Below are 17,399 nucleotides of genomic sequence, written 5' to 3' on the forward strand. Positions count from 1 at the left end.
ACCTTTTCATCAATATTAACAATTTTTTACTTAAAATCAACTCCTCTATCACGATGGAAAGTTACTTGTAAGTTAGTTTCGTCTCATTTCAACATATTTGCACTGGAAACTAAACAGATGTACTTGTGAGAATTGTTGCCACAGGGTTATGTGCTTGTTAGCACATCCATGTGCAAACAGTCTTTTTTTTTAAATTGCATCTGAGCGCCAACATGACAAAGTTTGAAGTGACATGTGAAATTAGTTTGGATGTGATAGCAGCACAGGATCAGTTCCTGATAATTGGTGGCGTATTGGATGAACCCGACTCCGACACGCCGATGTCTGCGTCTCCGTTTCTCACGCGGCGGCGGCGGCGGCGGCTCCGGATGCTTGTGGCGGAAACACCATAAACAACAGATGGATCCAGAGCTGCCAATTACTAACAATACATTGTTGTCTGGCTGTGAGCTCAAGTCTCCAGCTGAATTACTTTCCGTGTGAAATATTTCGGCGTGTGGATTCAGGCTTGTCTTCTGATATAAAAGCAGACATTTTTCACGGTGTAAACCGCATCTCGGGTTCTGCTCTGTATTGATCCGTCACTCCTGAAACTATTTAGTGTCTTCTACTGAGAAAACCATTTTACTTTACACTGAGCAACACTTTATTTTTCAGCTAAAATGTTCTGAGTGATTCGCTGCGGGACGCATTGATTTTTAATTCCGACTCTAAGCATTTGGGCCAAGTCTTCGTTTCTCCCTGTAACTTTCCTGCTTACACCAAGAAAGAAAATCTTTTTCAGCTGCATTTCTTCACCTGCCTGACGAGTTTGGGTAATTTGGAGAGATTCACACATAAAAAGCAGCAATCAGGTGCTTATCATCGTAGTTTAAGGGAATCGATGCAAGTTCTCATCTGGATGGAAGAAAAAAGATCTAAAGTGAAGAAGCTGAAACCTAAAACGGAGCAAATAATCAAAATTACAGAGATTCCCAAAATATAGCTTTATTAATTGTTTCAGATTTGCACAATCTTAATGCAGGGGTGTCCAAACTTACTTGTAGGCAAAGAACATTTTTGCTGTATTACTAAAAAGACATTTATTTAAAGAAATGTTTGAACAAATTTATTCTAATAAAAACAGAATTTCTTTCAAAACACGCTTTATATTTAGGAAGGTTTAATAAATTAGACAAAATTACTGTAAAAGTTAATTTTACCCTGTTTACAAATTAAAAGTCTCAGCTCTTTTTTATCAACCTTTAGAAAATTTTATTTTTTTGAAAATACTGAGACTAAAAACTATAAATTCATGAGTCATAATATTACAATTTATTTCTCAAAATATTGTGACTTTATTCTCATAATTATTTTTTTTATTTTCTTTGCTTTGCCCTAATACTTCATCGTACTTTTAAAGTCAAGTAATCAGTAAAGTAACTAAGTTACTCTTTCAAGGAGTAATCAGAAATCAAGTTTCTTTCTCAAGGTAACTAAACCAAATGATAACTTCAGGATTAATACATTATGTTTAGGTATATTTAAAAAAAAAACACTTTTTATCTTCTTCTATAAAATAAGATTTTTTTGAAAATACTTAGTGAAAAACAATAAAATAGCAACAATAAATTATCTAAATTACTCCTTCAAAGAATAATATAGAAATCAAGTTTCTTGTTTAAGGTAAATACACTGTAAGAAGAAAAAAAACGTATCGAATTTACGGTTAAATACCGGCAGCCAGAATTTCAGCTGCCGGTATTTTACCGTTAATTTGAGATGTTTTTTTTACAGTGTATTTAAAAAGATAACTTCATAATAAATAAATCACGTTTAGATATATTCTGTGAAAATAAAACATGTCTTAAAATGAGATTTCTTGAAAACATGAATTTCAGAGCAAAGTTTTCTGATTTGTTCGGAGTCGGAGAGAAATGCAGCTCAGGCGAGTCGGGCGTCTGAGGAGGCGCGATGAAGGACTAATCACTCAGAAAATTGAGCTTCTCCGAGCTCAGTCAGTGACAGAGATGAACATCAGATTAAAACGGAGTGTTATCTGTTCTCACAGTCCCATCTAGTGTTTATTTTCTGCTTCCAGTTTCCTAAAAAAAAAGTGTCAGTTGAGGTGAAATCTTCATATCTGAAGAAGCAGCAGGAGTTTCAGGATGTCTGCAGGTTTTGATGCACCGCCGGATGTTTTTAGCTGCAGATGCATAAAGATGCATCCAGACATTTAACTGGTCATCACATTTCAACAGAGTGAAGCTCAGCAGTCTGAAGATAATCTGACTTAATCCAGGGAAGAATAAATACAACAGCAGCAGGGATGAATAGTTGTCTCAAAAAAGAAACTCGATTTTGGTTTAATCCTTCAAAAAGTAACTCATTTAAAGCTACTCAAGTAATGATTACTTGTTTTTAAAAGTACAACTGAGTTTTAGGGTCACCCTAAGAAAATAGAAAATAAAATTACAAGAATAAAGTCAAAATAATACGAGACAATAATCACAGTATTACAGCTGTAATCTTGTCATAGTAGGACTTTATTCATCTTTTTTTTTACTTTATGCTTATAATTTTATATTTTTATTTTTCCCAGTTTAGTCCAATGCTCTGTCATATTATTATATTATAAGTTACTTCATTAGATACATTCAGCAGCTCCCGAGGAGCTTTGACATTTCCAAGTTTTTTCTTTAGAAAATTTCTGAGATCTCAAAGTTTTGAAGTGATTTTTCTAGCAAATTTTCAACTTTTGAAACTCAAAAAAATTCCACAAGTGGAAGATTTTCGACTTTTGAAACTCCATGTGTTTTACTTGAAAATTAATTTCAAAATTTCAGATTTTTTTTCAGCACATCTTTGAATTTTTAAACTCAGAAATGTTCTTTCCTTGTTTTTTTTCTAGAAAATTTCTAGCATTAACCTGAAAATTTCTTAACCCTCTATGGCATGGCGTTGCCCTCAGGCAACAAACCACATATCTATACCTCACGTTGCTCCTTTATTTTACTTTTTGGGGGGCGTGATTTAAAGTGCCACCAGACATATTTTTATCCAAATAAAAGAGGTATTGAGGTCCAGGTGACCTTTTACTTGGAAGGTCACCTGCTTTTTATTGAGCAGAGATGCATGGTACACCTTGCCTCCTACTTGTAGGTTACAGATCACTTTTCTTCATGGTTAAATTTTGGGTAACTCTAACTAAAAATATTTACATGTCTGTGAGTATGTAAAGAAGCATTGTAGGTCATTTAAATACATTTTTTTATATAATTTATATACTAAAATTGTGTTTTGTTGTTTGTTGCCTCAGGGCAACATTGCGCAGTAGGGGTCCTTTTGTTCAGACAATATTATTCTAGTGCGTTGATATGCAGTTGATTACAAAATGATTATCACAGCCAATTTTTTAACTGTATTATTGACTAACAGCAACAGGAGATGGATGCAAGCTCATTTCATGGACAAAAAGTGCGTGGTTCATAAGCTGGGGTCATTCTCGATGAAAACATGAGGATCCACTGTACCACCATTATTTCATTGTTTGTTTATCCTCAAAACTAACTAACTCTTTAAAAAAGAACCTGCAGTCCTAACTTCAGTCACTGATGTGAATCTGGTCGCTACAACCCATGGATAATCAGATAAACAGATGGTGATTCACAAGTATGTCAATAATCAAGTACCAGAAATGTGATATACACTCTTTTTCACATCAGCAAGCAATTCCTACCTGATGTTTTACACATAATAGGGAAAAAGACTGATGGCAACATCCTTAGTGAGTCTAACTCTGCCAAACATACACGTACAAACACACAAATGCTCGTTTTAGTAGTTTTCTTAAATGTACCATTCGTTAATGAAAGTTTGTTTATTTTATATTTGGTGAATTGGAACCATGTCTGATTTATTTTTGTCAACAATTTTTTTTTATGAATATAGTTTTTGTTTGATTTGTATTTAATTTCTCATAATCACTGTAGAAAATCTTGGTGTTTTAGCCCCCTTGTAGCACAATGTTGCCCTGAGGCAACAAACCCAAATCTGGTTCCGGGAGGCGTCAGGGTCTGATTTTATGATTGATATGTAACTAGGGACCACTAAGCTCCCAAAGAATGCAGGAAAAATATTTTTTCCCAAAAAAACCTAAAAGTCATGCCATAGAGGGTTAAATGTTTTTCAGCACAATTCTGACTTTTCAAACTCAGAAATTTCCTTGTTTTTTCCAGAGAATTTCTGAGATTCATCTCAACATTTTTGAGATTTTTTTCCACCAAAGTTTTGACTTTTCAAATGCAAAAATTTCCTCATTTTGTTCTAGAGAATTTCTGAATGTAATCTCAAAATTTCTGAATTTTTGGTAGAAATTGACTTCTCTTCTTTCCTATCTACAATGCTCCTAATATGCTGCCATATATTCTTAGTAATAAAACTAAAAAAATTGTTTTTCTGGTAACAAAAAGGTTGTTTGTGACCAGGAAAACAACTCTTAGCAGTACAAAGTAATGTTGTTTCTCTGTTTTAATGTCCATATGATGTTTTTAATTTCATATTCATTAGCATATTTGATACTGACCTTCTTGTTCCCATTAGTCCAAAACTTGTTTCTACTATTTTCCCAATTAGATCTCAGAAATTCTGGTTTCCAAGACAAACTGGATTGAATTTTATGATTTTTAGCTTTGAACAGATGTTTCTGTCTGTGTATCTAGTTATATGTTACATTTTCTGCTCCTTTTCCCACAAAACCCCCAGCAGGTTTTCATGGACGGTTGGTAATGTGGCAACGGCATCATGAGGATTTATCACACACACACACACACGTTTTGGAGGAAAGCTTTCCGGGCAGGAACACACACCGGTGTGTGTGTGTGGGTGTGTTCGGGTGTGTGGGTGTGTGTGTGTGTGTGTGGGAAGGTCTGATCCCAGACAGATTAGGCTGCTATCAGAGATCTCCTCAGGCCGGCCCTGAGATCACACACACATTTTGAGAGATTTAATGTCTCAGACTTCTGACAGGACGAAGAAGTGACTTGTAGTTAAAAGTTTCAGTGGCCTTTGCCACCCAAAAATAAACAGTTAGAGGTCGCTGCTATGAAATGTTAGAATAACAAAGGTTTTCTTGAAGAAACAAGGAAATTTCTGAGTTTGAAAAGTCAAAAATGTGCTGAAAGAAACTTTCAAAATTTTTAGATTGTTAGAAATTTTCTAGAAAAAAACATGGAGGAAATCTTCCACTTATGGAGTTGTTTTGATTTTCGAAAGTTGAAAATTTACTAGAAAAAACTAAAACATTTTGAGATTAATCTCAGAAATTTTCTAGAGAAAACTTGGAAATTTCAGTTTCAAAAGTTTTAACTTTTGAAACTCTAAATTTTTCCAAAAGTAAAAAACTGTTGACCCTAGACCTGATGTGCTTCGGGCCCCAAATGCAGTTCAAAAACAATACAAGTTTGTCCAGTTGATGCAGATGGAAACTTTTACATTTTAATTTTCTTACAGTGGAAAACGTGACGCACACCACAAAGTGTTTGTCTTTCTTAACATAAGGTAGAACCATGATGAGATAATTCACCCAAATCTGCTTTTATTTCAATTATTAAACTTGACTAAATACAGAAAACGTTTGAAAAGAAGTGACCAAATCCTGTTCTTATTGCTGAAAATAAATTTGCTTAATCGAGCCCAAAAGAAACTGAAAACTGGATGCTTTTCTTTTAAAACGGCAAACGTAAAAAATTGATAACGGAGAATTTGGGCCATTGTAGGTAAAAAAAAAAAAGTAGTAAATTTCCACCAAAAAATTCTGAAATTTTGAGAGTATTCTCAGAAATTTTCTTCAAAAAATTTGGACATGGGCGTGCCGTGGTGGTGTAGGGGTTAGCGCGACCCATATTTGGAGGCCTTGAGTCGCCGTCGCGGGTTCGACTCCCGGACCCGACGACATTTGCCGCATGTCTTCCCCCTCTCCTTCCCCGTTTCCTGTCAGCCTGCTGTCACATAAGGGACACTAGAGCCACAAAAGACCCTGGAGGGGTAAAAAAAAACAAAATTTGGACATTTCTGAATGATGTTGACAATTTTCAACTTTTGAAACTCAGAAATTTCCAAAAGTCAAAAATGTACAACTTTATTTGTAGGTATTTTGAAAATAAATAAAATGTAGCTACTTTATTTGCTTCATCTTAGGGTTTTTTTACTCAATTTTGGCCGCCCATTGGCTACACAAAACATGTTCATTATGTTTTTTGCACAAAATGCTTCTTGGATAACGAGTTTTTACCCTGCTCAGTTTCTTAGTCTTACTTTGGTTTTGTTTTTCTGTTTCTCGTCTTTTCCTAAGCGACTAAACATAACCAAACATGTCTTCTTTAGGATTCATTTTTTTACTTGCATCCCAGCTGATTGCGATATTTCTGATCCAATCTTTTCTGTTTGGTTCTGCAGGTTCGACTACCAGGAGCTGCTTCACAACTCCAGCTTCTGCTTGGTGCCGCGGGGCCGCCGTCTGGGGTCGTTTCGCTTCCTGGAGGCCCTACAGGTTGGTTCCTGCTCAGAATAATGTCACTGCCTTACTACCAGATGATAACCAAGAAGGCAAAACATGAAAGCATTGAATAAAAGCACACAATGTTTATCCTTTGTGTGTAAATATTTTATACCCAAAACTCAAGTGGCATTTTTAGCTTCTCCTGGTTCATATTCTGCTAAAAAACCTCTCCTATTAGGCACTTTTTGCTATCCAATTATTAATATGTTAGTTAAAAAATAATAAACATATCATCCCAACACTGCATTAATGTTAAGCTGAACAAAAAGTGTTGTTGCAGATGCATCCTTTGCTAAAAATAATCAATCTGAAGTAATGCTGCGGTTTTGCATTTAAGGCAATAAAATGTTTATTCTCTTATTTTCTCAAAGGAATTTTTAAATTTGCTTATTTCTGTGTTTTAATGTAACATAAAATATTATAAATCATACCACAGTAAAACAGTAAAGTTTGGGAGAATCCTTTCCCTAGCACTTATCTAGCATTACTCAAGATCCTCTTTTTCTAAATTTTACAGAAGTTATTATTAATAATAATAACCCTCCAGAAGCTCAAATCTAGAGGTCATGTTTAAAACAGCCTATTTTATTTACGAAAACATCAAATATACCTTAATATTCTTTAATGCGCACAGTGGAAACAGTCTTGATGTTACCGCAGGAGCTAACATCTAAAAATAATCTTCTTACTCGCACACTTAGCTGTTCAGCCAATTAGAATCAAAGAAAGTTAAAGGCCTTCCTTGATTGGCTGCTTTGCAAATAGCCTTTGCCTGCTTGTTTTTTAGTATTGTACATTTTTTGGATATGAAAAAATCCCAAAACACATTTTCAAGAATAATTTGGATTCATGTTCCACAAAATTGAATTTGCGATTACTGAACGGCAAATGGGCAAAGAATCATTTGAGTAATGAGCATCGCCACCTGCTGGTGCAGGAAGGTAATTAAAACATTTTTGATTGGAATCCAGCAAACTGCAGGTTTGTTGTAAAACGAAGGAAAACTTTTCTGAAACAGTTTAGTAAAAAAATAAATATATTGCCGCAACGATTTCATCAAAAATATCCCAACTTTGGTACCAAAAGAGAGCCGCTATTTTCCATGTTCCATTCATATTGTGTCATAATTAGTATCAGTAAGTCTGCAGCGCTCCAGCTGAGCTCCTCCACCAATCAGGCGGCTCCCTGTCGCCTCCGACAAGACCGACGCTGAATTATATCAGTATTGACAATCTGTCATCTCCCTGAAATAGAAATGGCCTGTTTCTGTAGATACGCCACAGAGAAGACTTCCTCACACCACAGATGTGTTCATCTTCCATTAGCAAGTTGTTTCTGTCCATTTCACTGTTTTCACATTATTTATCAATCTATGCCTCCTGGATGAAGTCAGCTCTCATGTTTTTCTGTTGGATTTTCCATCTGTTTAGACATTTTTTACATTTAAGTTTGACTTTATACACTCTTTTAACGACACTTTTCATTTGTGAAATTGGAAAATATCCAAACTGCTTCTGAGAAACATGTAACAATGAGGTTTAAAGATCTGTAAATGTGTTTAAGACTGATGTTTTCCTCTCAACCTTCGCATTATTGCTTAGTTTTATTAATTAAAAAATTGAAAATTAAACTTATGCATACAAAACTGAGAATTAAGCTTCACGAACATGTGTTCAGTCAAATATACACAAATAAATTTTCTGGCAACATCTAAAAGTCTAAAGTTGACCTATTAAGGTTCCTTGAACAAGATAATAATTCTTAGATCATCAAACTTTCAATTGGTCCATTCAAATTCAGTTATTTTGGGGCCTCTTGTCACTTTAAATCCCAATAAGCTGCTGCTGACCACGCCCCCCAACTCAACATTTACACTCAACCGTCAAAATGTCTGCAAACAGAAGCACAATTGTGTAATTGTGCATCTTTGAAGTTAGTAGAGCATCCTGCACAACCAAGAACAACGCAGCAAGTGGTTCTGGATGGTCCAAACGTGCTGGAGATCCGATTGGGTTGCTAGACATAGTTGGGTAGTAACTAGTTACATTTACTCAGTTACATTTACCTGATTAACTTTTTTGATAAAATTTACTTTTAGGAGTATTTTTACTGCACTGTACTTTTTACTTTTACTTGAGTAATTTTATTATGAAGTATCTTTACTTTTACTTGAGTAAAATTTCTGGAGTCTGTCTCTTATTGAAACTCTTTTTATTGACAGAAACTGATTTGGAAAAAAAATTATTTTGTGTGATTTTGTTATTTTTTGTTACTATCATGAATTATTGTCATTTTTGTTCTTAAATCTTCACTTAACTTTATATTTTGGTCCATTTTATAAAATAAAAATAAAATAACATTTGCATGTCACATGGGCATAATAATTTGTTTCATATTTTATTTCTTAAGTTTGTTTCATTCCATTTTATTTTATTTTCTTTTTGATTGTTTTAAAGTCTGTTCGAAATAAATAAATAAATAAATAAATAAATAATGTAAGTTTTAAATATAGCTTTTTACCAAATACGTTTTACTATCACTTGAGTAATTTCTTGGATGGCTACTTTTTACTTTTATTTGAGTAAAAATATGTTGAAGTAGTGCTACTCTTCAACATAGAGTAGCAGTTTTTGGGTGCTCTGCCCACCTGTGTTGCTAGGTGACGGGCAGAATTCCACTGGGGTTGCTAGGTAACGATCTGGGCGTGGCTGGGGTCACTAGGTGAGCGGCAGCTTCTGCTGATTTGTGACGTTACATTCCGTTGGTTTTTGAAACCGCTACAAAAATGAACATACCAAAAACCGACTGGATGATTTTATTTTATTTATTTTTTATGTTTGGGTTGTTTTGAGAAACAGTTGAAGCCCAAATGGAAATACAAAAACATGCCAAATGCGAACTTTGTGTAATACGTCCCCTTTAAAGGTTTATGAGAAACAATTTAAGATATTTAAGGGTTTCGTTCCAAAAACCACGAGCTGAATAGAGAGTTGTGAGAATAAACGTGAAACGACAAGACAAAGAAACCACCAAAGTCAAAGTAATGAAACCGTTTCTGAGGCGGATCATCGATCACGAACTCGGCATTTGGGGAATCTCCTTTAATCTTTCAATCTCACTTGATTAAGAATCCACTGAAACTTGAACTTTCAACAAAAATATCAGGCTTAGGCTTTTTCATTTTTAATCTTTTTTTTGGCTTGGCCCTTTCTGCTGCGTCTCAAACTCATTTTTTTATTATTATTCTTTCATTTCCTTCCTTCATCATCTAAATCTGAGTTGAATCCCAGACTGTAAAGGAACGATAAAACATGTTTAGATTTACCAAATAAAACCTACAACAACCTCAAACCTTCTTTCCATTACTAATGTAGCTTCATTCATTAATATCAGTTGCACTAATAAGTGATAACTTCAAAGTATTCCTGATAAAACTAACACTTATAATTAGAAGTGAGCTCTGCGGCTGTTAATTTATTCCCTGTCTTAGCATTTTAGCTGAAAATTAGCAAGATTTTTTCAGATGAGGCACTGAATATTTGAAAAAAAATATATACATATACAAAACAGGATCAAAAATCCATTTAAACACAGTTTAACTGGGCTATAAATAGACAAATCTCTTCCTCATTAGCAACAGACTTTTAAGAATCTCTTTATAAAATAAATGTAACACTCAGCAGCTCAGAGAGCGATGAAACCTGCTGCTAATGAATTAAGCCCCGCAAAATGACTCTTTCAAATATCGGGGGCTTACTGGAAAATAAATAAACGCAATTCATTTCGTCTTTAATCTTCCTGGCAACTCCATTTATTTGAGGGAAACTTAGTTGAAATGCATTCAAAGTGTCTCATCAGAAGAAAGCAATCAAAGAGGATAAAAAAGCCCTCAGTGAAGGAAAGAAAAACACTAAAAGCTGATCCCTCCCCACATAAAAGTCAGCTGTTAGGACTTTTATGTGTCACTGAAACTCGTTTCCTTCCCTCTGCTGTGAAATCATGTCAACAGTTTTAAAATAAAATCATCTCCACTCTGTATTTCTTTCCTTAACTACAAAAAAACTGTTCTTTGAAAGAAGAATTCATTACTTTCCTCAGCCGACACCAATGGGCTTAATAAACACAGCCAGAATGTAGAGACGGTTTTTGTTTTCCTTCAGCTCAAGTGTCAGAAATGTTTCTCATTATAATGAGCAATTTATTTCAAATATGTGATTTCCAGTCTTATTAGGACGTTCCTGTTTGTGTTGCTGGTTTTGCAGGCGGCCTGCATCCCGGTTATTCTGAGTAACGGCTGGGAGCCGCCGTTCTCCGAAGTCATCGACTGGAGAAAAGCCGCCGTCATTGGAGATGAGAGATTGCTGCTACAGGTAAAACACTGGAAACACAGATGATGTGGAAATGCTTGGCTGCAATAGCACAAAAAGAGATAAAAAGTGGGCAAAAAGAAGATATTAAAACTAGAGAATCCTTAAATATTGAGGAGAGAGAAAAATATGTTCAAATAACTGCAACAAACGGGGCAGTTTTTCCCCAAAATGGCCACAATCAGCAGCCAAAATGGGGCAAAGTCAGTGTGAAGAAATACAAACAACACAAACTCCGCCCACTCCGCCATGATGGACGTCAAAACAACCAATGCGCTACTTCAAAGCCTGCCTAAAAACAAGCAGCCGGTAATTTCACAACTTAGAATTGAACACACTGGATTGAATAGGTCACTATTATAGGGAAACATGTGAAAGTTATGTTATGTTAATTAGGAACCTTAGTAATATGAAAATGAAATTTGACATTGTTGATTTACTGCAAAAGGACTCAGGAAGCAGAGGATATCAGGCTATATTTGATTTTTAAAACAGCGTAAGCTGTATAATAGGATATAGTTTTTTTTTGTCATGTGGTCCACACTCCTTACCAGTTGGTGGCGGTAATGCTCACCTAACATTTCTTGCCAACTGCCAATAAATTTCAAGAAGAAGAAGCAGCCGGTAGCCTAAAATCATTTACATCATTTAATTGATTTCATTTTCAAAATGGTCACAAGATGCTGAGCTACACAAACAGACAGAAGCCAAACTTGTCATTTTATTCTGTAACTTAACGAGGAAAGAAACGGCAGCCATGGATAGCAGCTGTTAATCATGACTGTGTTGGAGCCTATTAAGAATTAGATTAATTTATTTTTTGCTAAACTATTAATGTTACAGATCCAAGATTATTTGAATGGTAGATCTATTGTTTAAAGCTCGTCTTAAAACCCATCTATTTTATTTGGCTTTCAACTCTAGCGGGATCTAGTTTTAAATTGTATGTTTTTTGTTTTTAAACTGTAAGTTTTTATTTTATGCTTTTTTATTGTTATGTTGTGTTTTGATGTACAGCACTTTGTATCAGCTGTGGTTGTTTTAAAGTGCTTTATAAATAAAGTTGGTATGGTATTTATCTATTGTTTGCTTAGTGGTCCTCAACCTTTTTATTACTGCAGGCCGGTCAAGATTTGGCAATTTAGTTAGTTAGTTAGTTAGTTAGTTAGTTAGTTAGTTAGTTAGTTAGTTAGTTAGTTAGTTAGTTTAGTTTCTCATAAAGAAAGGGCTGAACTGAAGAAAAACAGGAACAAGACTGATCTAATCTAAAATAACAAACTAACACAGAATAATAGTGAAACTAGAATTAAATCAATCTCCAAAAGATCCTAATAATATCACAGTTTTAATATCATAAATCTGTCTTTCATCATAGAAAATTGTAAAAAATTTTCTTATGTATTTAGAATTTACTAAATTTAACCTTCCTGATACTCCATTGTAGGAAGGAATATGTAACAATATTTAAATTAAAATTTAAATCAGTAAACATGTATTTTCTTACTGTTTTTACCAACAAATTACAACGAAAATGTGTAAACTAAAAATGTTTTTTTAATGTAACTATTGGATTTAACTACTGTAGAAACTAAACAAATGCAAAGCTAAGAGTTAAAAACTATAAGTTTTTCAAATCTGCCTCTGTTCATGATCTTTATTAAACATGACTTTATTTCGAGATGGCTCTTGTGATAATCACATTATTATCACAAGTGCCATATCAAGTATAATCATTTACACTCACACCAGGAGCTATTTATACCAGCGATGCATTTCTCTACAAATGGAACACCTTCTGTTCCCTGTAATGGCAGCAGCAGTGATATTTAGATTTTCTAATTACGCTACGTATCGCCGCTCGTCACCTGGGCGACCTTTCGCACCATCTGGACAGCCAAACAGACGTGTGCTAGTTTGTATTTTGGGAATTTCAAACTAAAAGTGTCTGCCTTTTAATTAGAGGGTCTCTGCTTCCTGTCTTCAATCAACACTTTACAAGAAGATCCAAAATGGGACGAGATATAAAAAATACCCTGGTCTGTGTTATAAATCTGGACTTTTCAGACATGAGGCATTAATAAAAGCTTCCTTAATGCACCAATACTTTCTTTTTTTACATTCCCTTCTGCAGAGCTTTCTAATTGTTGGTTAAGCGTGTTCTGACAGACTGAGACGCACACTTATAATTAAGTTTGAGGAAAAACATTTTCTTCCATTAATTCATGTTCTGCAGAAATGTCAAGTTTTCAATAAATGAAAATACAGATGCAGAGATAAAAGGAGAAATCTTCTCCAAACAAATCCTGACATTTTTCAATTCTCACAAATAAAAGGAAATAAAACATCGACTGCTGTGCGCTCTTTGTTCAGGTTGCAGAAAATGGGCAATTTTCAACATAAATCAAACATCCTCTGATAGTTTAGCAGCTTCTGTACAAGGTGCTTTATTTGTTCAAACAAAAACACATTCAGTTTAATTTTTCCACCAATTAACCAGAAAAAAAAGACAGAACTTGTAAGAATTTATTTATTTATTCCTGTGTGTCAGAATGAAGATTAATTTTATTTATTGTGCATTTTATTTACATTTAGAGATATCTAAAAATGCTATAATCAATACAAAAGCAACAATCAAGGACCATAAAATACAGATTTAAACATTAAAATATTAGAATACTTTTACTGTTTTGTCTTTAATTTTCCACTATTAAAGACATGAATGTTTTTTGTAATTTATAAGCCATAAATTTGCAAAAAGAATAATGTATAAAAAACTCAATTTAGTGAAATAAATTGAGTTGAATAAATAAATTCAAATAAATTGAATAAATAAATGTCTAATGAAGTCAGACATTTGTGATTGAAGACAGGAAGGGTTCACTCTTTCCAAAACTTCTTCAGTTTATTGAAAATTGCTAGCAATCGTTTCTTGACTGGACCATTTTTTTTTTCAGCCATTCTGCTGTAGATTGACCTCTGCATGACCTCACATTTGACTCTAAAATACAAGAAGAGGGTCATAGTGAAAGTTTTAGAGCTGAAAAACAAGCCTGAATTGTCGTCTCTTCACCGCTGTTCATGTCATTTAGTGCACTAGATTTCTCAGGAGACGGCGTGCGGTTGGTAAAAGGAGTTCACTTTTACAAACAATCAGAGGATTTATGTGAAGAAAGTCTGAGAAGAAATCTGAAAACACATCTTCAGACTGCCTCAGGGTGCAAACTCCATCTTATCTTCAGTCTTCTTCTAGATGTCATAACTTTTTTGTAACTTTTAAATAAGTATCAGCCGAGAAGCTCTGCATCTAAAAAGACTACAATTCTTCCTGAGGGTTTAGTTTTACTTTTCGTTTGTCAAATATTCCTGGGGGACAGTAGATACTGCTGGCAGTGTGGCAAAAAAGGAAATCTGTTTCTATGCAGTTTCTATACTAGAGGTACTGTAGATGTTAGGTTGTCAGCTTTTATGAATTATGTAAACCTCCATTCATGTGCGTTAGAAAAGGTTGTTTTTGTGGTTTTTTTAATCAAGCAACAGAAAAATTGGAAAAATCTATAAAATATTGTTTGATTTTATTGACCAGTTGTTCTCCAGAAATAACATAGCCATCAGCAGATGGCAGAAAACACATTATTAGAAACGTATCAATGGTGAAAAACTATATATAAAGCACTGTTGCAAAATTCACATTTTGTATGTCTTTATACTTCCATTTGGGTCTCAGCTGCTTTTAAAAACAGCCCAAGCGCTTAAAAAAATCATCCAGCCATTTTTTTTAGTAATAAGTTCATATTTTTGGTGTCTGGTTAATTACTGATTTTAGAAACACCACAAATCAGAAGGCACTGTCCCTGACCTAGCAACCCCAGCAGAGTTCCACCCATCTCCTAGCAACCCCAGCAGAGTTCCACCCATCACCTAGCAACCCCAGCAGAGTTCCACCCATCACCTAGCAACCCCAGCAGAGTTCCACCCATCACCTAGCAACCTCAGCAGAGTTCCACCCATCACCTAGCAACCCAGTCGGAGCTCCAGAGCATTTGGTCATTTACTTTTGTGCTGTACAATCGTTCCTGGAAAAGACACCTAGGCTATTTTAATATTTGGTCACCTTTGATATGTTAATGCCGTGTTCCTTTTGTACTTCGACATCTCAATGTTTATGGTGGGAAAAAATCTACTTGAGTTTTCATGGAGCTTGATCTCAGAATCCAGCATGGCTGCTTTCCTTATAAATCAGACTCATTCATTAAAAACTGTTGGGGGTTTTTAGCGAAAAACTGTACGACTTCTATCAGCCAGAATTTTGTCATGAAGTTTGAAAACATGAAAAGCTGATTAATTGATTATTAGCTTATATTACTGACTAGCAGTATAAGTAGATAGTCAGCAATATAAGCAGTGCTAAGCACTAGCTTTCAGTTAGTCTTTTAGTATTTTTACTAACTTTGAAAACATTTAGCACGCTGTTTTAAGACATTGAAATTATCTTGGTAATCTAGGATTAAATTCTCTGTTTATTATTGGTTGCATATAATTGTTTGAGTTGATGGACGAAGTTTAACAAACAGCTTTAGCACAGATAATGTGACATATCCTAATCCAGGAACTTTTTTAGCCGTTTTTAACCAGATGCCTGCATCTTTTCACTAAGAGTAACCAGCTTTTATTTCAAGTTTATTTTAAAAACATATGTAACATACGGAAGTGAAATATACAAATCAAATGTTAGATTTTGTCACTTGGTCTGTAAATGGTTCCAGGTGCTAACACAGTCACAAACAGTCAATCAAAGCTCCAATCCTCCAACGCCTGCCGAGAGAGTTGAATCTCATTACTTTCAATTACGTCTCTGAGAGCTCAAATATTGGACTGTTTAATATGTAGCGTGTCTGTTTCCTCCCCCATGGAGACAAGACATGTGGAAAACAGACACCCAGGTATTCAGATAGACACCAAAATCCCCCTGCTGAGAGACATAAACACAGTTAGAGGTAATGGAGGGGAAGACAATGGAGCTGATTTGATTGGTGATGTTTATATCGCCCCGCTGAGAGCTGACGAGTTGCCAACAGAAATCTCACACACTTTATACTCAATCTGATGTAAACATTTACCCTTATTTGTCTTTAAATTATAAATAGAAGTGTGATTATTGAGTGTAGTTAAGGAAAAGGCAGGCTAAGAGCCCAAACTTTCAAAGCCTTCTACAGAGTAATATTTTAGTGAAAATACTTTGTTTAATTAAATGACAATCAGTATTTCGGTTTCTGTTCATCGTTGACTTTCCGTTTTGTTAGTGGTTATTAATGTGCTAAGAAAATTATTTGGCACTCCTGCTGCTAATGCACCAATAGTGGAGCTAATTTAGAGCTTTAGCGCTTCTGCTAATTTTGAAAAATTTTGTGCTCTTAGTTTCCCCTGAATTAGAGTTACCAGATAAATTGTAAAGAGCTAATTTACTTGCCTGTTTTGTAAACTTTCAGATGAATAATAGTTTTCAACCATCAAGAATTATTCAAGTAGTTTGACATTCATATTCATGCTCTTATTTTGACGTGGCTGAAGACTGTTTACGCAGCCGCTCCATCTCCTCTCCGTTTTTACCCAAATAACTTAATTTTGCTAAATACTATGTTGATGTTGTGATATAGTGCAACTAATATTTACATTTAGTGCTTTAGGGTTAGCGCAGTAAACGTTTTAGTTAGCAGTGCCACCATATATCCGCCTGTATCCCAGTAATGCCTGTTGATGCATATTCTACACATATCCTGTCACAGTGGAAGCGGTCTGCCATGGTTGGAGTTTTGCCCAGTTTTGTCTTATTCATTCATTTTAATACTAAATGTAGATGAACGCGGTCTCTAAATTGAAGTATTTCTACTTAATTTGTGTTACAAAAATGCTAATTTGTTGTACATAAATACAAAAGCTCAGGGGTTAAAAGTCAGGATGATTTGCTTCATCAATTATGAATATTGATGCTAGACTGTGAGCAACATTTACTTCATACTGAGTTTTACTCAATCCAGCATGAAAGTAATGAGATTCAGTAATCTAAAACAACAAGAGGTCACAGCAGACTTAACTGTGTTTAGAAAATGGCTTCTTGGATAAAGTCTTTGATTTGAAATTTGCTGCAGAGAAATTTTGCTTCTTGTTTCTTGAAAATGTGAGGTGTAAACTGAGAAGGACTTCCGATTTTTCTGATAACTACAGGAGATAAGGAGGATGGTTTGTGATGTGTGGATCAAGACTTCGTTTGGGGATTCTCGTGCTTTTAATGTGTTGTTGCTTTTCCAAGTTTGAAGGCTGCTGTTGATTTTCCAGGAGATTGAAAAATAAATTGTTTCTTCTGCTTTTCACAGCATGACGCACAAGGGGAAGAAATCTAAGAATTTGTTCAAGAGGAACATCTGACAGATATCATTTGAAGGTTTTCAAAAAAAGTTCAATAAATGAGGAGCTCATAAGTGCCGTTTCATTTGCAG

At 34.7% G+C, this 17,399-nt stretch overlaps 1 protein-coding gene across 2 annotated transcripts in view; it reads left to right on the top strand.

Annotated features, from left to right (window-relative positions):
* LOC116734657 (exostosin-1) overlaps window positions 1–17,399 on the top strand; it is a 250,148-nt gene that overhangs the window by 202,340 nt on the left and 30,409 nt on the right. For both annotated transcript variants that reach the window (XM_032586179.1, XM_032586180.1), the window contains exons 4-5: window positions 6,436–6,529; window positions 10,801–10,908. In XM_032586179.1, the coding sequence (XP_032442070.1) occupies window positions 6,436–6,529; window positions 10,801–10,908 (202 nt within the window). The remainder of the gene's footprint in view (window positions 1–6,435; window positions 6,530–10,800; window positions 10,909–17,399) is intronic.

Source organism: Xiphophorus hellerii, chromosome 15 (assembly GCF_003331165.1).
Source record: "Xiphophorus hellerii strain 12219 chromosome 15, Xiphophorus_hellerii-4.1, whole genome shotgun sequence".
Taxonomy (NCBI): Eukaryota; Metazoa; Chordata; class Actinopteri; order Cyprinodontiformes; family Poeciliidae; genus Xiphophorus; species Xiphophorus hellerii.